Genomic DNA, 24825 nt, shown 5'->3' on the forward strand with positions numbered 1-24825 from the left:
ATAAAAAATATTTGTATCTTATTTGTGGTTTTTAAATTGAAATGCTAACAAATGCGCCAAAAGAACTTTTTATATCTTTACTATAATTATTTTTGTTTTTTTGTCTGTTGAATAACTTAGCCCTTTTGAGATGATTTAATTTGTGAACAATCAGCTGAATGCAAGTTACTATTATACCCATAGTTACAGAGAGGGCAGGATGGTTCATGCCTTTCCCAACAGTATTAGCATATAAGTGACCACAATAATTCTGGTGGGATTGGAATTTGATATTAATGATTCTATTATCTGTCAATATCTATTATGTCAATAAAGCAGTACCCCCCCCCACCCACGTTACAGTTAATGCTGTCAATAGTTTTAAATATTTTTTTTTTATTTATTAACTCATTTCATTTTTTTTTTCAAAAAGGATCTCATATTTTACAATCATTCTCAAAACATTGGTTGATGCATTGTTTCATGATAAGGCTTGCTCAACCAGGAGAGTCAGAATTTCACAAAGAAAACACAAATTAAAGAAATAAAGGGAAAAAAAATGACAAAAAAGAGGCAAATGTGAACATAATAAATCTCTTATTTTAGATTGATTAGTGTCAACTAAAAACATGTTCCACACTGTAGCTACAACTGGTTATATCTATATATAAAGTTAGGTACTTGTATATTTGTATGTACAGGATTCACTCTTAAATTAATTAATGAATCAGTATCATGAATTTTGGAACAGCTGCTAAGTGTAAAATGTGGGCTATATTTTGTTTAATTTAGCTTCATGCAAAGGAGGTAAAAGGTGGTGGAATCCTTTCTTGAAAATTCAGATACTTCCGTTTTTTGTGATATTTTAACCATGCCTATTAGAGAGATCAATTAATAAATATTCCTCAAATTTCAGTTTCTTTTAGTATATTTTAAAGGGATTTTAGGAGGCATGATGACAGAAAGAAAGACGTGTTATTTCAGTTTTCCTTCTCCTATGTTAAATGTACATTCAAGGTTTGATTGAGAGCCTAATCTATCTTATTATTTAATTGATAGTGGAAGGAAGGATACCCTGGTTCATCACTGCCGTAAGGGTATTAATGAAAGTTATGCAGTAGGTTTGACGGAACTTGAACCTGAAATACTAAGTCCACAATCTGCACATGTAATCACAATACCATGATACATTTGTTATATAACATGTAAATCAACTTCTCAAAAATGGAATCAAATTGAATCAAGGCAGTCAATAGTACACAAATCTGGACACAATGCAGGATCAATCTGTTTTAACCAAGCACTTTTGATGAGGAGACTTTACTGGTTTGGCTACACTGTGCACCACAACACAGGCAAATTCATCCATGAAGCAATAGTTCCAGAACCACTCCAAGGTTGGCGAAGCGCCCAAGAGGCCAGCTGGAACGTGATTACACACCATGAAAGACAACATTGAACCTACTCCGGCTCCACAGATCTATGGTTTTTGTCCCGAGATTGACTGCCCATAACTATCATGTCCACTGTGGACCGTCATGTATGGTCTGCATTTATCTGGGATTCTGAGTGTTCTATGGGAGCTACTGGCTCAATCCATCCTGGGTGAATATCCCAAAAGTCAAGTCAAGACAATCCACCTTAGATGTGCAAAAGGAATTGATGTCGTTTCATCATTTGAATTTGTGTCTAAATGTATAAAAACGTTCAGGAGTTTACAAATACACTTCCTATGATTGGATGATATATTAAACTGCAGGAAAGTTTTATATATCGAGACATTTATATTTAAAAGGTGATAAAGAATAGGCTGCATAAAAAATGTTTTAAAAAGGAGAGCTCGATCTAATTCTAGAGTAAATGAAGTAAAGAGTTTGTAAAAATACAAAAAGGATTTTTTTTTTGTTGGAAAGAGGGGAGAGAAAGAAAGAAAAATATCAACCATAGTAGTTACAATGTGGAATATATTTCTGTCTGTAATGAGAGAACTATTGTGTTCACATGTGCCCCCTACCCCATCACACGCAATCAGGTGAACAGATTTAGCAGATTTAAACCAGTCATGGGCAAACCGTATAAACCACAGGCAGAGCCAGTGGAGCTTTCTGAATTGTACACGTAATTCCACAAGGAAAACAACATTTTGTTGGTTCCATTTTGTACAATTTTTTTTTCTATAGTTTTTGTTTTATTTATTAAATTCTACTGTGAAATGAATGAATTAAAAACAAATCTTATTTTAATTTGATGAAAACTTCATTTTTTTATCAACATTAAATTTAAATTTAAAAATAACAAATTAATTTACAGTAGAACCACAGGATACAGCATTAAAAATTAATAACATATATATATTTTATAGTATATAATACACATGTATATAATCAAATAACATTATAAATAACACCATAAGGCAGGGCAAATACCATAACCATGGACCAGAAAAATATTGTATTCCATATCGTAACCTGAAAAAAAAAAAAAAACGTATCTTAGGGCCACAGTATCCCGAGGTTCTACTGTATTTATCAGTTTCTAATTCATTTGTAATTTTATGAAAAAAGTTTTCATAAAATTTTGATCCACAAATTATGAAAATATTCAATTTCATTTTTTATAATTTTTGTGTATTCATTCTTTTGTGGACTATTATCCTCATCTTCATTGTTGTTGCTGTTTCACCACGTTTCAGCCAATTCATCCTCTGGCCTTCTTCAGGTGATTAACTGCGATGGGATAGAAATGCTAAGTCTTGTAATTGTAACAAACAGTAATTACTGCCTTCCATAGTTGTTGTCTCACCACATTTTAGCCAACTAATCCTCTGGCCTGCTTTGGGTAGGATTGAAACTGCTATCTTCACAAAATAATCACCTGGAACCGTAGAGACTCAACACCTCTAACCACTGTGCCACAACACAGTTTCAATCCTACTCAGGCAGGCCAGAGGATTAGTTGGTGAGACAGTAACTATGGAAGGCAGTAATTACATTCCTATTCCATCGTAGTTAATCACCTGAGGAAAGCCAGAGGATGAATTGACCGAGATGTGGTGAAACTACAACAACAACTATGAAGATGAGAATAACAATCTGCAAAATAATGAATACACAAATTATGAAACCTCATCTCAAATGGATTAAAAAAATAAATAAATAAAAATAAAAAAAATATAATGATAATTTATATTCAATACATTGCTTTTTCAAGTATTTGAAATTTGCCTTTCTTTTGTTTTAGTTGCGCTGTAGTTATGGTAATTACATAAAAGCACTAACAAACAGGTCAAGAGGTCAAGTAAAAGTAAGCCAGATTTATTCTCAAGTGAGGAATAGATGTGTACTGTTAGCTATCTTTTTTGATCTGTCCTGGACTATTTCTCTTTTCTTATACATTAATACCGAGCTATGGCAGGATGTGCAATGATGGATTTTTGTCTCCAGCTGACCTGATCACATAATTGGACAAGAGATTGTTTTGCAGAGGGTCTGCCCATCTGATCATCAGCTTTTCTTTTCGTTACTTCTTAGTGATTTCTAATGCAAAGATAAATTTTGTGATGGTGTCGTTGTTGGTCCTCAGCACATATCCAAGCAATCTGAACCGCCATTCCTTCATTTTACCTTAAATCGGAGAGATGTCATATTGTGTTCAGACATTCTTATTGAAGTACTTCTATGTTGTTACTCTGTACTTCTAGACAGATCACCATTTAGGAACACCAGATGCTATGTATGTAAAATGCAATCTTAGTGACTTAGCAAAATGTGAAGCATTGTAGCAATATTTAAAATGGGCATGTAAAAATGATGTTGAGAATCATGGTTTTCAAAATGAAGCTAGAGTCATGGAAAATTTAGTTAGAAGTGAACATACAAGAGTTATGATGATGACATATGATATTATGTTATGAAGGGAAGTATGTAGACGAGGAGCGAGATCAATTTTGTTTTCTTTTGGGTTTATAGTATCAAAGTGAGTAGACATCTTTTTGGAGGTTCATCTCCTCTATGGGGTGGGGCAAGAAATTGCAGCTAGATGTATATTGCTGTGAATTGATAGGTAAAATAAACCCCAGAAGCAAATAATGGCATTATTTGCTATTGTTTTTAAATTCCTTCCATTATTACAGCTACCAGAAGTGTCAACAGAATCGAACACCGAGCAGAGATATTTGTTGCAGTCTTGGGTCAAATAACATTCCAGCTTTGCCATATTAGTATCAATCTGAAAATATAATAAAGATAACAGTCCTCCTGGATTGTTTGTTGCGATCTGTACTGACCAGACACTGGCTGGTGATGACAGATCAAATTCAGAATTTTAAAAAATTTTGTAATGTGTAACGTTGTCATTGTGTGTTGATAACTTTTCTATCAGTGATATATTAAGACTTTAATTTCTATTATAGAAAAGATCTTAAATCAATCTTTCCCTTACTTTTAAAGCAGTTGTTTACATGTATGGCCTTCTATAGTCAGAATGGTTACACATACGGTCTTCCATAATCAGAATGGTTGAACGAATTTTGATGAAAATTTACCTTTGATTTTTCTTTTTGAATTGCTTGATCTTGTGCAAAACCGATTCTTGAAACAGGTTGCCCATTCCTGCTTTAAATACTCACACACGAGGATACAAATAAAGAGCAAAATATTTCAGAAATAACAGAAAAAACATTTTGATAAAAATAATCAGTATTACAAACAACTTCCATTAGAAAGAAGGGATATATATATATATATATATATATATATATATATATATATATATATATATATATATATATATACCATGTGCGTGAAAGACTTGGTTTATTAGGCAGTGAGAAAATATGGAAGATGAGATGATGGTTGTAGTCAGTGCAAGATTTAGTAGATATATAAGCATTAGGAGACCCCATGCAACACTTCCTTTCCTTGCACTCAAGGTGAGGTGAGTGGCAGAAGAGGGTCAAGAGTTAATCCTTGATTTGCTGGCGCCTGATGAACCACAAAATAAAAAAACTAAAGGAACTGGATTTTTCAAAATTCTACCTCCAGCTTGACACAGCATGAGATCTCACAATAAACATAGCCTTGTGCCATTATTTTTGTTTGCTTATGGAGAGTGGTGGAGATTTTTAAATGTTCTTTTTTTTATTTATTTATTTTTTTTTTTTTTAAATAATTTTTTCTTATATAAGTGATTTTCAAGTTTTATTTAGCTTATAATCATATCCACTTATATATCCGGCACTGCTGATAGTGGTGGTGGTGGTGGTGGCGGTGGTGGAACAATGTGTGCGTGAGAGAGAGATAACAAGGAGAATGTTTTGAGTAGAGAGGGGATGGGAGTGTTCTTGCTCAAGGGAAAAAAAAAGAGGAGCTACTACAATGTCTGAAAGAGAAAAGGGACAAGGGGAATGCTTTGAGCAGGAGGAAGAGGGGCTAGGAACATTGAAAGGAAAAGTAACTATCATAAAATTGAGTAAAGAGGAGAGAAAAAAAAAGAGGAGTTACTACAATGACTGAAAGAGAAAAAGGACAACTAATACAATAAAGATACAATTTGAGCAGTAGTAGGAGGAAGTAGAGGCATTACTACTCAAAGGGAAAGGAAGAGGGGCTATAATTAATGAGATTGAGCTATTAAGGGAGAAAGAGAAAATTATTATTATGAAGGGGAAGTAGTGTGAGGAAGAAGTAAGTAAGAGTAATGAGATAGATGGAGGAACATTTAGAAGAATAAAAATAAATAAAAATGTAAAATTAAAAAAAAAAATTTTCTTCTTATTTTCATTGCAAAGGAATCTTGTTTATTTTTCTAATGGAAATCACCCCAGACAAGGCATAAAGCCACTTGAAATAAGAAGCCAAAAAAAATGAAAGATGATTATTACAAAGGCAGAAGATGTCTATTGATCTTAGTCTTGAAAAGATCAAGGCTATATCTAGGAGGAAAACAGTCATCAGAAAGAAAGTTCCACAAGCTTGCAGTTCTTGGAAAGAAGCTACTGGAATAGGAAACTACATTATAACGAAATATCAAAACAGCAAATTGGTGAAGATCACTAGAACGAGTCAAACAAGCGGGAACAAAAGAAGCAGGAAATAGATCAGACAATTCTTAAGACATGTCATAATAGTACTTATAGAAGAGACTGAAGCTAGTAACATCATGCCTGTGAGAAAGAGAGGATGCAAAGAAGAAAGAGTGGGTCTAACCAAATTACAGATATGCTTCTAAACCTTATCAAGAACCCTTAGAGATTCACTAGACTAAATATAAAAACACTCCATGAAGGTCATAGTACATTTGCAGATATAGAAAATAGCCTCAGGTGTGAGAAAATGTTAGCAGCGAAAGATCCGACTTTATAAAAAGCAGAAAGCACAATGGATCTAATGTATGAACTGCAAAAAAGATTTAATGAGAAAAAAAAAAAAAAACAGTTTCAGAATCAATTTCTCCTCAAGAACAGAGCCATGCAATCCCTTTTCTACTAGGTAAATGCTTATTTTTTTTTTTTTTACATAATAATTTATTCATTACAAACATTCTGAATCAACGTTTTAGAAACGGCACTAATCCTATGTGGGTTTAACCGGCTTTCTCGAAATGAGGAAGTTCCATGGGAGTATGAAATTCACAAGCGGTCCCCAGTCACATATCTATCCTCATTAGGGGAGATGAGGACTTTAGGTTTTTGCAACACTTACAGGAAGGTGTTGATATCCTCCTACATACAGCACCTGGAATTCTCAAATTGGTCACTCAACTGATACTGACCAGGCTCAATGTTGCTTAACTTTGGTGATCTAACGTAAACCGGTGTGTCAACATGATTACGCTATATTTTAGTAGTTTTGAATTATTATATGTACAACCTCTTTATTTATTCATGCTAAACATTTAAAAAATGTAGCCATTCCATTTGAAAAAAAATTCCTAAACCACTTAACTGAAAAAAAGAAAAAGTATTGACTTGCAATAAAATTGATAAAAGATAATATATCTTAATAATAACAAAGCACTTTTTAGCCTTGGTATGTAATCACCTAGGGACAGTGTCTTGATTAGAACATAGGTTTCCATCACTTCACTGGGTTGGTGCCAGAAAATGCATCCAGTCTGAAAAATCTTGCTTCAAGTAAGAAAATCAGTTGCATTTCAGGTTATGTAATTAAAAATAAAACTGGCCAGAGATAGGTTAGTTTGGAAGTCAATTTCTAAAAGCTGTCAAACACATGCCAGCATGTAAAACAGGTATTAAACTGAATATAATAATTGTTCAGTATGTATGACTGAAGAGTTTCATATTCTTTAAAGTTTCAATTGTTACGTAAACAAAATCTTATAGAAAGGAAGAATTGAGGCTTTTGTTTTAGCACCATTGATAATATATAACTCCAACTTGGAAAAGAGAGAATCAGAAAATTTTTTATCTTTCTTTTTTCAATTTTGTTATTTTGTTTAAGTTAGGGATAGGATATCCTGCCAGATGCCAGACATTCACCCACTATCTCATATATTTCAACCAAGAGATCTTTTTAAAATTCTAACTATCTCTTTAAGTACAATTGTTTGAATCTCTCTAGCATTTGGTTCATCAGGTATATTTGCCAGATAGTTTTTGAAATTTTTTTCACGAGTCCAGTTTCTCCTATAATTATTGGAATGATAGAGAGCTTCCTAAGATTCCAGCTCTTTTTCATGTCATACATTATTTTTTTTTTTTTTTTTTTTTTTTTTTTTTTTTTTTTACACAGTGATCACCACTTATCAAGGCCCGGAAGCCACTCAGGGATAAGGGTTATTGCAAGTACATTACGTTAGTGTGGAGATTTGATGAAATATTTACTTAAGGGGGCGGTTCATTAGGAATTTGTTAACGTTGGACTTGAAGACATCCAAGTTGTAGTCTGGTGGGAAGCAGGCAGACGGAACAGAGTTCCACAGGCGTGCAGTTCTAAGAAAGAAGCTTTGTTCATGGAATCCACGTTTTGATTTAGGCACAGATAAAGAGTGGGGGAAATTTTTCACAGTGGATTCAGCTAGACGGGTGTTTTTCATGAAAGATTGGCGAGAGGGGACCAGAGATTGGAGTTCAGATGAGCACCTACCATGGAAATAACGATAAAACAAGGATAGGCTCGCAACGTCTCTTCTGTGGGAGAGAGGTTGCAGAGTAGAGAAAAGAGCCACAAAGTCTATTTTGTACTCTGTCAAGACAGGATAGGTGGTTTTTAGCAGCTCCTAAGATTTTAATATTTCGTTATCTTTTCCCTCTCAGCTTTGTTTAACTGAGGGACAGTTGGGGACACTATCATTAATGCTCTTCAAAGTGCTGCCATAGATGGTTGTCTTTTGCATAAATGTCAATAGATGATCTAAGAATGCAATTTGAGGGATTATTGATGAGTATGAGGAAGAGGTTTGAGCTCAGAATTGATTATTGAGGCACACCAACATTAATATATCAACTTTTATAAACCTATTAGAGAGACAGGACAAGATGGTTGATAAGACATTTCCAGATATTCCAGAAATAGCAAGCTTGTGAAGTAGATCTTTGTGCCAAACTCCATTAAAAACCTTTGATATATCAAGAGCTATGTGCTATAAGCCAATCCTTTATCGATAGGATTGCTGATCCTGTATATTACAGTCAGCACATCAGCTGTTGATTTTGCAGATAAGGAAATAGATTCATAGTTGGGGGCAATTAATATATTTTAAGTTGAATTGTCTTTGCTGTTCTTTCATGTTTCAACTTGTGTCAGAGAGAAAAATCAGAATTGTCATCTTGAACCACAAAAAGCAAATAATATCCATACCCACTTCCTTCAATGAAGGTGTATAGTATACAAACATTTACTTATAAAAAACTGACTTTTTTTATAGTTATGGAAGGTTCTAATAACCTATAATATTGTATATTTCTTCCAGCCCTCTTGAACAAAATCAAATAGCATCAATTAGAGTTATTTCCCTTTTTTAATTGGATCTTTGAAATAAAGTTTTTATTTATATTACCTCATGTAAATGATTAAAAAATTAATAATTTATTAATTGTGTGTTACAGAAAATCGGATTAAATCAACATGATACAATCAATTTCAAGCCATGATGGTCTAATAAAATGAAGCATAATATAATAATATTTTGCCCAACTCAGTCTACTAGACGAACGTTCTGCTCGTTCTTTTCACCTTTTTACATATCTTTGGTATATGTTATTTTAATTTCTTCATTACTTGCTTAAGCTAAATTTATTTATCTAGCCCCTTGTTTCTTGCTTTGTAGCACAAAATTTGTTTATTACTTTTCCATGCAATTTAAGGCAAAGTTTAGCACTACTTTCTTATTAGCATGGTTAGTCCTCGCATAGTTGTTGCAATATATCTTATTCTTTCAATCAAAGATGCCTTCCCTTTGGATTGAATGTTATTTCTTAGATCGTCTTGCAGTTTGTGACAGCTATTTCCCCTCCCTTCACTTTATAGTAGCAGGCAAGATTTATCTACTTGTTGCACTTGCTTTCACCTTTCCTTCCCTTTCTTTTTGTGTCTTTCTTTTTTCTCTCCTAAATGTCTACTTATTTCTTCTCCTTCATTACAGTGGACTCATCCCATTTTTTATTTCATATTTTCTTTCAAATTTTTACCCGATTTACTGTATTGAATAAATATAATTTTTTATAATGGAATGCATTTGTTTTCCTTTTTTAGGAGTCTGAGTTTAACTGGCTGTCTAGGCATGATGTTAATTAGCATTTTCATGAAGCGCAGCACAAGTGGTGTTTGTAAACATGCTATTGTATTATTTGAGGTTCAGGAAGCTGTTACCAATGTTTGTGTATATATCCTTCAAGATTTAGGCTAAAGACTTTTTAGACTATGTTTGTTTTGACATCTTCTATGGCAGTGAGACACGGGCCTCAAACACTTCTGATCTGCAACAGCTTTGGTGTAATGACTATGCTATGACCAGGTGAATGTGCAGTAGAAGACTGGAAAAAGGACCCCTTCAACTGTATCTCATCAGAAACTTGGTATTGGCGGAATTAGAAATGTTTTACATGCTGGTTGGTTTGGCCATGTACAGAGTATTACCTCTTGCATCAACGCCATAACATGCCCGGATATCCCAGGCACTAAAGAGCATGACAGACAGAAGAAAGACCTGGTTTGAGTGTATTAAAAGAAATATAACTGCATGCAACCTGATTGGTGTCTTAACTATTTGGATTGAACTGCATGTAGAGCAAATGTAAGATTTTGCCTATCCCAATCAAGGCACTTGCAACACTCTAAATACCAATACCAGATGAAGAAGAAGATATACATACACACAAGATCGAATTTATCACTTGGCAAATATGGTCCATAGCCATATTTTTCTATCCGTCAATTTGTGTGTAGGATATAAAATATATAAGTGATACTTAGACATTTGTAAATGTGTTTGATAGAAAAACAAGAAGGAAAAAACAAAAAAAAAAAACGGTTGTTGAGAATTTGTATTATTTGAATGATTCAGACTACTGTTCAGAAAACAATAGTCCAAATAATTACAAATTATCAATCCTTAATTCAAAAATTGGTTCTTATTTAGAATGGAACTGTCATATTCCAAAAATCATGTAAATTAATCAAGTAGTTTTATTCTTACAAACAAAAACATTTTTAAACGATTTAAAGTGATTAATGTGAAATTGGTAGCATTACAAAGCTGATCTTGCAAGTTTGAATTATTGTGGACTTATTCGCCCTTATTTTTTTATTTTCAAGATGGTGGTGCGAGACAATACCTTTTTGCTTACTCATAAAATTTAATTTTCTTTGTTAAAAATGAAACTACTTGATCAATTTACATGATGGATATGCACATTAGATTTTAATGCATTTTTGTTTTATTAATTAGGTTGAATTCTAAATAACCCAAAAATTCAAAGAATTGTTGAGAATCTAGCAGAAGATGTAGCAAAAAAATATTGAAAAGAACCAAATGAGAAAGACACTAAGAGTATACATACATTGCTTATTCAATTTTATTAGACTAGGTTAAAGTTCAGGAGAGCTGGAAAGAATTATAAGTTATTATTCCATAGCTTAAACCATCTGATTTTTATTAATAAATACTTGTAGAGAAGTTTTAAATTAGAAAAAAAAAACAAATAAAAATTAAATAAATATGAAGAAATAAATAAAAAAAAAAGATTAAACAACAAGAATAAATATTTTGAAGTTAAAAACCGAGATTCTTTCAAAATTTAAAAAAAAATTAAAGTAAAAAACAAAAATAAATCATATACAATGATTACCTCCCACTTACTTTTTTTTTTTTACATAGGCATAACCACTTATCAAGGCACAGAAACCATTCGAGGATAAGAGTTAAGAGTGTACATTAGTCAATTGGACAATATAGTAATCGTTAGTAATGGAAATTCGGTAAATGTGTTAACATCAGATTATATTAAAAAATATTGGAAAAAATGACTTGTTCAATTTTAGACAAAAGGTAATAGGGGATGAACATTACCATAAAAACTGAACATGTACTTTATTTTCCAAACTGATGTTTAAAAAAAAAAAAAAAAAGAATTAAAAATTAAATCAGACATTTAGAGGTTTAGAAGATAGTGTAAAATTCGTTGGGAAATTTCAACTCCAAGAGGATCAGTTATATTAAACTTACATATCTTATTAGTTGAACTCTCTCTCTTTCATAGTAGTAACACCAACATGGCCTTGAGCAAGTAGGTTTGTCAATTAATAAACAACAATTTATAAGAAACAAAAACATAAACAGTAATAGAATAGCCTCCATAAAGCAGTCACCATACCTTTCCAATTCATGGTGACCGTCATCATACCTTTCCTGTTGATGGTAATGGTGGCTCATTTGAAATGTGAGCAAGTTCACCTGTTTATTAAAACAATAAAAATAAAATGATCATACAAAAAATGACAAAATTAAAAACATTGTATTCAAATCTGTAAAATAAACTGGATATAAAATATTCTAAAACATATTCTGTAACTAAAAAATCATTTCTTTTAAGAAAAAGGCACAAGTACTTTGACAAATACTAATGCAATGTTTGTTTGATAGACTGAATTATCCTATTAGCCAAATTAACTATACGGTACCCTCTCCCCATAGAAACTGCTATAAGCTTCAGTTATGACAGCTATTGATCCACTTCTTATTCATAAAATATAGTCCAGTTGTGCCTTGTCTCCATTTGGAGATTGATGGGTCCAGAGCTTACTGGGTCTTTTCTGAAAACGGGTATTCATGAATTGTAGGTGGTTTTCAAGGAGAAAAGTTAATAGATACTCTCCATTTCGGTTTGTTCCATCATGGAAAGAGAACTTATGCTTGTTGTCTTCTCATCATGTCACTCCCGATAACCAATAAATTATGTTTGGGGATTGAGCGCACTATTGCTGAGAGTTCATCGTAGAAATTCAGGATTTCTTGCTTGTCACTGACGTTGGTAGGGCTGTAGCAACAAATAACAGTAGTAGCAGGATTACCACTGAAGGTAGCAAGAATTATCCTTTGTGTTATCTTCTCAGCACTTTTCAATGATTTCAATGCTCGAGGGCTAAGCAGAAGTCCTACTCCCCCAATGGTACTATTTGTTGAATTTTTCCATGCTGACGCTGATACTAGTGTCCAGCTGTTACCAATTTTATGGTACTTTATGATCATGTCGTTGTGGAAGAGACGGTGCTTTTGAATACACACAATATCGATATCGTGTTCTTTGGATGAAGCAACAAGTTCTGATATTTGAGATATGGGTTGAAGTGTCCGTACATTAAAGGTGGATATTTTGATGGTATGTCTACATTTTGCTAGCCTAGGTTTTGGTGCTGTAGTAAACTTGTCGATAGCTGTGGCCAGTGTCGGCATACTAAGTAGTGACCCTTGGTTACCCATGTGGCAGTCGATGCGGTATGGAATTCTGGTTTGATTTAAAGTCATATTGAATCTTTCGATAGCTCGGATATCACGTGTGTGAGTTACGTCTACAGGCAAATTGCAGTAATTTCTCAATTAGACTAGTTGAACCTGACTGTTGATCTCTTAACGATTCATCCGCTCAGCATCTTTTGTACCCTGCCATTGACTGATTCTTTAGTTCTTCCGCCAAGGTGCATAACTGTCATGCTGCTCCCCATGACGTTACCAGGGCCCATTAGCCAGTTCAGGTTCTACATCAGTCTTCCGTCATGAGTGGTCCTACATGATTACCGTGGACTATATCCTCGTTCTGCCATGATTTAGGTCTGAAGTGAGTGTTTCTTTCGTCTGACGGTGTAGCTTGTTGAGCTAATCCTATACTGTTGTAACTTCCGCACAAGCTATGACATAAGATTGGCATTTGCGGAGATTCAAATACTTTTTATCACCAGGATTGGTATGCTCTTCACAGCATTTTTTGAAGTAATGAAAAATAATCCTTTACTCACCTAAGATGATTCTGTCCATATAAGATGATTCTGTCCAACTGACAAAAGACGCAATCGACATCCAACCAAATTTGAAAATATTTTTTGTTTTGCTTTTAGTTTTTATCAACAGGATCGATATGCTCTTCGCAACATTTTCAGTTTCTATGAAGTGTCTACTGATCATAGGATTGTAACCTCCAAGTTGAAGTTAAGTCTACGAGCGAACAAAACTAAAAAATCATCTAGACAGCCCTACAACTGGTCAACGTTGTCACATGACAATCAGATCAAGCATATTTGAACTGCGAAACAGATTTGATGCTTTAAGAGCAGGAACCAATTGCCAATACAACCTATGAAAACTTTGTTAGATCGCACCAAGACGCAGCAAAGAAGTGTATACCTCTGAAGCCTAAGGTAAAGCAAAAAGTACCGGGGGAAAATGACAAAATAATATCAAAATGAGAAAAGTTAAAAAACAATCAAAAAGCAACATAAATATCCTACTCGACAGAATACAAAATTAAGGAAGCAAGCGCTTCAAGAGCTTAGTATGATGTACCTATCAGAACAACAGAAGTATGTTCAAGAACAAATAGATCGAATCCAGAATGCAGCAGATAACAAACAATCATATATGGCTTGGCAAGTAGTAAATGAGATATCTCGGCGCAAACAACCTGCCAAAGCTAAGTTAAAGGCAAACACTCTGGAAAATGCATGTGCGAAATGGAAAGCACATTTTGAAAAGCTACTCGGAAAGAAACCAGAAGTGACAAACCAACCAATTAAGCCAATTGTTGTACAGGAACTCGATATTGAAAAGGGTGATTTTACAATGGAGGAACTTCTAACTGTGCTAAAAAAGACCAAGAATCGTAAAGCTGCAGGTTTAGATAACATACCTCCTGAAGTATGGAAGACAGGTGGCTTCAATGACATCCTTCTTAATTCATGCAATTCTGTATATAAACAAAAAGTTATTCATATATGGAGGGAAGGATGCATACTTTCCTTCCCCAAGAAGGGTGACCTAAGCATACCAAGCAACTACAGAGGAATAACACTCACTCCAATTGCAGCAAAAATCTACAATGCCATGCTTCTCAACTGTATCCAACCAAAGATCGAAAAAGTGCTCAGGAAGAACCAAAATGGATTTAGAAAGAATTGCTCTACTACTAATACTTACTGTTAGGAGACTAATTGAAGGAGTCAAAGCCAAAAACATTGAGGCAGTCATGATCTTTGTAGATTTCTCCAAAGCATTCGACTCTGTACATAGAGGAAAAATGGCCAGCATATCAAAAGCATATGGCATTCCAAATGAAGTTATTAATGCTTTCATGATGTTATATGAGCACATTCGAGCAATAGTCAGGTTACCAGATGGGAACACTGAATTCTTTTACTTTACATCCGCACCGGGGTTCTACTAGGAGATACTCTTGCCTCTTTTCTTTTCATTGTCTGTCTTGACTTTGTACTTTGCACCTCTGTTGATATACACAACATGCTAAGCTTCACCGTAAATAAATCCAGAAATAGACGTCATAAATCAGCACACATAACTGATGCAGATTACGCAGACGATATTACTTTGTTCGCGAACAACACTGCTGATGCACAAACACTGTTACGTAAGCTAGAAAAGTCTGCAAATGACATTGGTCTCCACATTAATGCGGATAAGACAAAGTTTATGACTTTCAATATGAAAGGAGAGATCAGGGCTCTGGTTGGATCAGCACTGAAAGAAGTCGCAGAGTTTACATATCTGGGCAGCAACATAGCTTCCACACAGAGAGAGAGATATAGAAATTTGCATTTCAAAAGCATGAACCACACTGGATGGGCTGCGTTCAGTATGGACTTCAGGACTAACTAACAAACTGAAAAGGCAGTTCTTCAGGGCAATGGTAGAGTCTGTCCTTGTTTATGGTGCTACAACCTGGACACTCACCAAAAGATTGGAAAGAAAACTAGACGGTACATACGCCAGTATGCTACGAACAGTACCAAATATATCTTGGCAAAATCATCCCACGAAGCAGCAACTTTATGGCAACTTACCTGCCATATCTGATACCATCAGAGGAAGACGCCTACGATTTGCTGGTCATTGTCTGAGGAGCAAGCATGAATTGGTGAGTGATGTATTGCTATAGACTTCATGACACGGACGCGCAAGCAAAGGATGACCTAGATCCACGTACCATCCAGCAAATAGCACACGATGCCAACTGTGAACCTGAAGATCTGAGGCAGCTGATGGAAGACAGGAAACTCTGGAGAGGAAGAGTCACATTGGTCTGGGCAAGGAGCCCGTCATGATGATGCTGATGATGACCCTCTCCCCCCAAAATGTCACCTGTGACATAAAAATTACTCAAATGCCTAAATCTGAGCTTTACCTAAGAATATTTTATTCACAAAAATCAATTATTTAATTCTGGAAAAAAAAAAATCAATGCTTACTTGTGAAAATAAAACTGATTTGCACTACAACTGATAAAAGTGATACGATCAACTTAGTGACGACTATTTTGAATTAAGCCATCATCATGTTTCTCTTTTACAATTTGTTTGGACCAATGTTAATTTATTTCCACCCAAACACAGGGTTAGTGTTAGGGTTAAGAAAGCATAGGTTTTATTTTGTAAGAAACAAATAATAAAATAGTAAAAGAGAAACAGTAAACTTGATGCGGCTTATGGTTATGAATTTGGATTAACTGACATCAAGTACACTGTTTCTCTTTTACCTCACAATTTTATACAAATTGAAAAATTTTCTAAGTATTTTATAAAAAAGTGTTTAATACTCCTCATTATCTTTGTTTTATTTTTTTTATGATAATTGTTCTAAACAAGACATGAAGCTATTTTATGTAGGGAGCTAAATGAAAAAATATACTACAAGGTTCAAAACTAGCCAACATAAGTTGGATAGATTCTGAATCAAAAAATAGCAATTTTTCCATTTGTCAGAAATGTGAAGACTAAAGAACATAAGGGAAACAAGAGTTGAAAATAAACGTACGGTCCACTTTCTACTCTCTACTTTTGGTAACATTTCCCTTTCTTGAGCAGCAGAGAATACGTGAGGACGAATTTCTGGTGTAAAAGAATTTAAACATACTTTTCAAGAAGTTTTTTTATCCCAGCATTAAGTTATGATCTCCACAAAACTAAACAAAGGAATGTACAGGCATGTCATTAGAAGAAAGGCAGTATTCTTTGTCTGTCATTTTGTTTTGTGTTACAGCCTAGTGACAATAACTATCATAATCAGATTCAAAGTCACCTTGGACAAAACATTCACATGCTATACAAATATACAAATCTTCTATTTATCTATTCATATGACTTGTTGCACATTGCTATTTTTTGCCAATAAATTTGATTTGTATGTGATAAATCTATATATATAAAAGCGAAATTGTATGTATTTATATATGTACGCTTTTCCTCGATGTCCACAAAAGGCTTCTTTCAGAGAAGCGCTCGCTCGCTTCACAACTTCTTAAAACTTTTTATATCATCTATAAATTGCAATAGCTCACACTTAACCATGGAACTCGCCTGTCTATTTAATTTTATTGACTTCAAACGTTAATTATTCCACATTTCCCGCATCGGCACGCGTTACATTCGGTTTTCAGTATAAACAAAAAGCGAAACTCGACTCTAATCACAGGCCGAAATCCAGTGGTCTCTAGAGAGCTAAGTAACGTTTGGTCAATGTCGACTTCGTCATATCAGACGGTAGCTTTCATTTCGAGACGAGACACTCCCCCTAATGAACAGGGAGACGGTTTTCCCCAAACTTAGTTAAAAACAAACAAACCGATTTATTTATTTAAAAACTGTCTCGCACAAAATCGTAACTGCTGAATAGCTATCGCCGTCATGTCAATAACTCGTCAAAAACGCGCACCTGTTTTTTTTTTTCACACTTTACTATTTTCCAGCTACGCGTCAAGGCTTAGTTTTTTTTTTTAACTTGTAAAAAACGGGCACCTGTTTTTTTTCACATTTTACTATACGCGTCAAGTCTTTGTCTTTTTGTACACACACCTACAAACACCCGGGCAACGCCGGGTACCCCTCGCTAGTGTAATAATAAAAATGGAAAGAAGAAAGCCTTGATTAAATTATTAGTGTATGAAATTCTAATTATTACAATCTATTTGTATGCTGAAATCAGAAGTTGAAATTTGGTTGAAATGATATTTTTAAAAGCCATAACATCAGTTATGCAATCTCTATCTGCACACACCTTTATCATATTTATCTTCATTAATTCAGAGATGTAAATAACTAATAGTTAAAAAACAAAAAAATGAAATAAATTTGATTTGATTTCCTTTCTATTTATTCAATGAAAAAAATAAATGCAGTTCTTGTCCAAAATTCTCCCTATATTAAAAAAATAAAAATAAAGAAAAATGCGTATGATGTACATACTCATGACAAAAAGAAAATATCATATCCAAAAAATCATATAAATTGATCCAGTAGTTTTAGTCATAAATAAAAAAAATCAAATATTATGATTAATCGAAAAGGGACTGTCTTGCCTGCCATTTTGAAATAAAAGTCTCAAAAACAAGGAAGATAACTCAGTAATAATTCAAACTTGCGAAATTCTTGCTGTGATGCCTACAAATTCCCATTAAAATGGTTTCCTTTTGTATTATTTGGATTCTTTGGACTAACATTCTTATCTTGAGCGTCATTTTTACAATTTTCGGTCAGTGTAAGCCAACCTTCTTCAGGTGTATCTTGTCGAACTCTGTAATCTTTTAATTGAATTCATGAATCCGCACAAAATTCATGGGAGTAACATGCTCCCATTCTATCAGCCATGACTGGATAGAGGAGGTTCAAAGTATTTCGCAATTGTATTTTTAGTCGCCTACACTAAGGATTGAATCTTCAACATTCAGAAGAATGTCACTTTTACAAGTGAATTTTCCAAGTACTCTAACCACTGTGTCACGGGTTCATGTTCAAAATTCCTCCATATTAAAAAATCAAAATAAAGAACTGTGGCACAGTGGTTAGAGTACTTGGAAAAGTGACATTCTTCTGAATATTGAAGATTCAATCCTCAGTGTGAGCAACCAATACAATTGCAAATTGCACCTCTATCCAGTCATGGCTGAGCATATTACATCCATGCATTAAATAAAAGGTTCCGTGTGAAATTCCATGCAGATTCATGAGTTTGACAGAAAGATTTTTGAGTTCAACAAGATACACCTAAAGAAGGTTGGAGATTACATTGACTGAAACATTGTAAAAATGACGCTTGAGATGAGAACAGTAGTCCTAAGAATCCAAATAATATGAATAATCAATCCTCATCTCAAAAATTCAGAAACGTAATAATTTCCTTTATAAAATTAAAACTAGTTTATCAATATATAAGATTTTTGGAATGTATTTTTGTTTTGTCATGGGTACATATATCATACAGATTTTATTTATCTTTGTATTTTGACATAGGGGAATTTTTGACAAAAATCAAAAATGCTTTTCAAACTTAAGCACAACAGACTGATAAACTTAAGACTGATAGTCTTAATTTGTTGATGAAATGAAAAATAAAATATCCCCTCCTAAATACCTGAAAAAAAAAAAAATTTAATTACCTGCATTCACTGTAACGAGTTGCTGTGCTGTGGTATTTCCATTTTCTGTGGCAATGATATGGGCAGCCATTTCAGATGGCAGTAAATGTATGTCATCTGTTTGGACTAGTGTGTTATCATCTGTCTGTAGTATATGAGTGCCATGCACAATTTGTGATGACTCTGACACCAAGTGGCCACTATCAACAAGCTGGGCAGACTCAACAATCTGATGCATGCCATTTGTTGTTTGGAAATACTGCGAATTGCTTGTCGGTATAATCTGTAGCGTGGTCATGGGGTCCTGTTCAAAATTAGAGGGAGTAACTGGTTTGGTCTGGTTGCTCGTGTCAATCACAATTTGAGTCTCTTTTGTTGTCACTGGATTGTTTGATGAAACTGTTTCACTTGAAGTCAATTTTGGTTGAGCTGTTGATATCTGTAAAAAAAATCAATAAATAAATAAATAAAATTAAGGAAAAATAAAAAATCTGTTGAAAAAAGTTAACTCTCGGCATTGGGATCAATTTTACAAAATCCAACGAGTCTGCAAGAATTGCAAACCTCTTTTGATTTGAGTGTCACATGATTTAGTAGCTGTTCATTTTATGAATGCTGGTGTAAAATATGGAAAAAAGTTATTAATGATTAAAATGCTTTGTATTGTTTAGATTTCATATGTTCATGATCATGGTCCTGGTTGTAGCATTCACTCTGGGTCGATTAAATGTTTAATCATTAAAATAACCCCATCCCCAACAAAATTTAATAACGAAACAAAGATTTTGATATTTTATTTTTTTGGCCAATATTCTACATCATGTATCAATTTTTAAAGATTTGTATTGTTTAGATTTCATATGTTGCAGCATTCACCCTGGGTTAGTTAGGTTGGCTCTTTCCAACAAGTTCACCATGTCCTGATACTGATTGACCAGGCACTGCGATCCAAAGCTGCTTGTGCTATGAGCACAAGCATTTCGCAATTCCAGCAATGGACCTCGTAAAAGTGAGGTACGGAATCAGTTTGGCATCCAACTTCATCATCCGGAGCCAAGTTTTGAGTTGGCCACCACAACATTTCTTCCAATTTGGTGGTGCTGCTGGGTCAATGACTTCACAAATGAAGTCACCGGAGTGTCATTGAAAGGCATGACCGAAACAATGAAGGCATCTGACAAGGAAAGATTTTTGGAGGAAGTGGATCTTGTAGCGAACCTTAACTATACTGTTGGAGATAAACTGTTGTTAATGATTGAATTTCAGCAAGGTTTTCACCCAATACCGTCAGCATAGGCAAGATCCGTCCGATGTTTGGAGACCATGATTTGCTGTTATGCCAGGAAAATTGGTCAGGGCATTCAATATGATCCAGTTGATGATATAATTGAAGAACGTATGCAAAAGAACATATCCTTGTCGGATGCTAGAATGAATGTTGAAGAAACATGGTTTCTGACTATATATGCTGACTTTAATACAGGTGTATGGTCAGAAGTCAGATTTTATATTCATTAAAAAAGTTGACTTAACAAAGCAAAAATACTTTGCTCTTTAAAATCAAAATGCTATAAATAATATCCATAGAATGGTCAAATATTTCCATTATAATGCTACTAATAGGAGCAAGTGACTTTGTTGTGAGTAAAGAGACAAAAATAATCTGGCACATGTGTGTATGTGTGTGTTCTTTCAACTAAATAATTTATGTGATTGAAATAGGAATTAATGACCTAAATATATCTTTCACGAGCCCATAAGATGGAAAATAGCAAGAAGAAAATATCATAAAGAAATGCTTTTACCTGCATAAAATTTCCTGTGGATATCAAACCTGGGTGTAATTTGGAGAGAAGTTTGGCCGTTTTTGGTGTTAGGGTAGTTGAAACTTGAGTGGTGCCATCACTCAAGTGAGTTTCAACACGCGATATCACATGCTGGCCATCTTTACAAGAAAAAGAAAAAAACAAAAGAATCTATTAAATATTGCTAATAAAATGAGATCATCAACAGAAATTACAGTAAGATAGCTACTTGGTGACAGCTTCTGGTTATTGAATAGAAAATCGACAAGCAGTGGTTTCCCTCATCATTTTAATTATTTGATGTGATTATTTGTAATAAAAATAAAAAATTTTCAGTTATAAAAACCAGTTTCATTTTCTCATAAGTTACTAAAAAAGTAATAAAAAATTATTACCCACTCCCCCCCAAAAAATACATCCACTTTACAATATAAAGAATTATAGATTTTTGATAAACATTGCTTATCATTTTAGATTTGAATAGCAGAAGTTATTGTCAAGTAGACACCTTCTATTTTTCTATTTAGTCAATATTATTTTTTGATGTGTTTTAAGCAGATGAATACATTATTATGGTTTTCATTCTTCATCCTCTTATCTCGTTTGTTTTTATACTTATATTCAAACCAAACAATGGCAGATTGCAGCTGAGACGTAAAGGGTTACTGTAAATTATAAGCCACACCTTACAGGGTCATTGTAGGCAGAGTCGCTCAATGAGATGGTTGTTTACATTAAAATTTTTGCATGTTGGTACAATCAAGGTATTTCAAAAGCTAGTAGTTAGAAGAAAATAGTTATTAGAGTAGAAAGCGTTCTGAAATTTGGGGAACTATAGTGAAGGTGTGGGTATTTGCTACAATAGGTTGGTTGGGGGTATTTGCATTGAAGGAGCACTAATACAGTATACTCCATTAAAGTATTTGTAAAACAAGCTCAAGAAAGCAACATTATAAAAAAAAGTGCTCTGCTGAAGTAGCTTAGGTTCTCTTCAAACTTTACAACAAATGCCTTAATGAATCTTGTTTTCCTGCCTACTGAAAAACTGCTTCTGTGGTACCAGTTTTCAAGAATTCTGGCGAAAGAACTGACCCAGTAAATTATCACCCCATTAGTCTCCTCCCATTTTTCACCAAAATATTTGAGACCATAATTAACCAAGCTCTAGTTCATCATCTTACAGATGCTAAACTTCTGACTGACCAAAAATATGGATTTAGGCAAGCGCGTTCCACGGCAGACATACTAACTGTAATCTCTGAACGTATATACCATTCACTAGACAAAGCGGGGGAGGGTAGAGCGGAAGCTCTAGATATATCTAAGACTTTTGACACGGTACGGCATGAAGGTCTCCTCAGGAAAATCAGATCATACGGTATCACTGGAAGAATACTTAGCATAATTAAATCCTTCTTAGATAAGAGAAAAATCCAGGTTGTCCTCGACGGATGTACATCTAAACAATATGATATAAATGCGGGAGTGCCTCAAGGGTCTATCCTTGGACCTTTGTTATTCCTAATATTCATAAATGACCTCCTGACAAAATTGTCTGTGAGATGGGTATATATGCTGATGACACCATGCTCTATAACAGACACGGCAGGAAAACAAATGAATTCATATCTAAGTAAATGGCAGAAACACTAGAGAATGACCTCCGATCTGTAGTGCAATGGGGACAAAAATGGATGGTCACATTCAATGCTGCCAAGACTAAACTTGTTTCCTTTAATAATTACGAGAAACCTTCTCTACAACCAATAGCAATGGCCAAAGAATCTTTATCTGAAAGTACATCTTTTAAACTCTTCGGCCTAATGTTCACAGGAAACATGAGTTGGAACAATTATATTGAGAGTATTGCCAGAACCGCTGCGAAGAAGGTAGGTTCTCTCTACTGTGCAAGAAAGCTACTAACGCCTGAAAGTATCCTGTACTTCTATAAGGCCACCATTCACCCATGTATTGAGTATTGTTGTCATATTTGGGCTGGTGTATCTGCTACTAGTTTCTCACTCCTAGACAAAGTTAAAAAGAGAGTCGCCAATCTGACAGGTCCTGTCCCATTGATGAAATGTTGCATCCCTCTGCTTGTTCTACAAGTACTTTAACGGTGCTTGCTCTGACGAACTGCAAGCACTTGTACCCCCGTCGACGTAAATACCCCCGACAAACCCGACAAGCAGCTAAATCCCACCCCTTCAGAGTAGAGATCCCTAGATGTAAAAGAGCCTTCTACTCCAGTAGTTTCTTCCCCAGAACCGCTAGACTTTGGAATTCCCTTCCAGGTCCCTGCTTCCCCAACTGTACTGACATGCAGAAATTCAAGTGTAACGTGAACCGACATCTTGCTGCCCAACTCCCTACATAGTACCCCTGTAGCTTATGTCCATGATAGTAGCCCCCTAGATCAAAGTGGCAACTTGCCTTGTTTGGGGTGAAAATGTAATAAAAAAAAAATAAATAAATAAATAAAAAAAAATTATGGTCATGGGACAGGGGTTGGTTAGGGTAAAGACAGGAGCTGATTAGCTGCTTTATGAATGACTTCTAACTTCTGTCTCTTGCAATTTCGCTTGTGCTACCCACCAGGATCAAGTCATCTCAACTGATCCCCTCAATGGCCTACCACATGGATTTGAGCCATCACCATAAATGTTTGGAATGATTCAGATGACTCACATTAGGTGACGTGGCCGTGCACATTGAAAAGTCATTGTGCAACATAATTTTTCATGGAGACTTTTACAGCATGACCAGCAATTTTCTTTGACGATCTGCAGCCAGAATTGGATTGTTTTGATGTTTTGTCATCAACCATGTCTCGCAATCATACAAACATGCAAGTTGAACATGCGTGTTGTATGCTGCCACTTTCTCATATGATTGCATTTTGTAAAATTATTGAAAGCTGCCTGAAGACTCTCTACACAGCAAATACAGTTTGTCTCTTTTTGAATCATTTGATCTGAAAGCAGAAAATTTGTAGGAAATGATTCATTACTTACATTTGTTTCTTATACGATATATCGATCAGGGGTAAGGGGGTGGGAAGTAACATATACATTTAAATAGAGTTGGGTTTTTTTTTTCTTTTGAAAAATTAACAATAGTCGAAGACAAATCAGATAAAACTGATACCAAACCTGAAGATTCTTATCAAGTCTTTCTCAGAGTTCATAAATTAGATCCACTGCTCTTTCTGCTTCTCGTAAAGTTGATTCTCTTTATTACTCCAAACACTTTCTCACACCTGAAGCTTCAGAAGGATATCTAAAATTTGGTTTTCTCACCCTTTTTTCTTTTCTGCACCCTCTCTCTCGCAGATGTGATGTTGCTAGTCTCAATCTCTTTTCAAAATATTAAAATGTGTGCTCTAGTGGTCTTTATCGATTCATTATTTAGATAGTTAGTTAAAATACTTCTTTCTTAGAATTGCAGAACTCTTTTCTTACTAACTGTTTTCCTCCTACCTATAGCCTCAGCATTTTTAAGACTAAGGTGAATAGGCATCATCTGTCTTTGCATAAATCACTTTTCATTCATTTTAGTTCCTTTACATTAGTTAGCTTCCTGCCTTGTCTGGAGCAATTTTCAATAAATAAAAAAGGCTTGTTAAGAACTGAACGGAGATCTAGCGTAAATCTAATTTTAGTTTAAGTTTTATCCTAACTTACCTCCGCTTGCATTTTGCGTAAGCGTAACAGTCACTGTTTCTGGGACGGCTGTTGCACTACTGGAAGTTACAGAGGAATTTGTATCTGTGATCTGCCATATTTTGGACGTATCCATTTGAGAAAGATGACAACTCCTTTCCTCATTCTGCGAACTAGTCAGTTCATTGTCGAGAACCTCCAACTTCATTGGCTAAAAGAAGAAAACAACAAAGTCATCAATCAAATAATGTAGTTATCAAAATGAATGCAAAAATCTTTTTATCAC

The 24825-nt window shown here is 34.5% G+C and overlaps 1 protein-coding gene across 4 annotated transcripts in view; it reads right to left on the reverse strand.

Annotated features, from left to right (window-relative positions):
- The window catches only part of LOC145247999 (calcium-responsive transcription factor-like), an 84950-nt gene that overhangs the window by 8269 nt on the left and 51856 nt on the right, over positions 1 to 24825 (reverse strand). For 2 of the 4 annotated variants that reach the window (XM_080109683.1, XM_080109680.1), the window contains exons 11-14: positions 24561 to 24750; positions 20878 to 21017; positions 19094 to 19511; positions 11813 to 11892 (exon numbers count right to left, since the gene is read on the reverse strand). In XM_080109683.1, the coding sequence (XP_079965809.1) occupies positions 11837 to 11892; positions 19094 to 19511; positions 20878 to 21017; positions 24561 to 24750 (804 nt within the window). In that variant the 3' untranslated portion in view covers positions 11813 to 11836. Of the gene's footprint in view, positions 1 to 11298; positions 11893 to 19093; positions 19512 to 20877; positions 21018 to 24560; positions 24751 to 24825 lie in introns of those variants that run through there. The other 2 variants (XM_080109682.1, XM_080109681.1) reach the window with 1 other exon arrangement.

The sequence above is a fragment of the Euprymna scolopes genome, chromosome 26, assembly GCF_053919585.1.
Source record: "Euprymna scolopes isolate OS-2025 chromosome 26, ASM5391958v1, whole genome shotgun sequence".
NCBI classification, from domain to species: Eukaryota; Metazoa; Mollusca; class Cephalopoda; order Sepiida; family Sepiolidae; genus Euprymna; species Euprymna scolopes.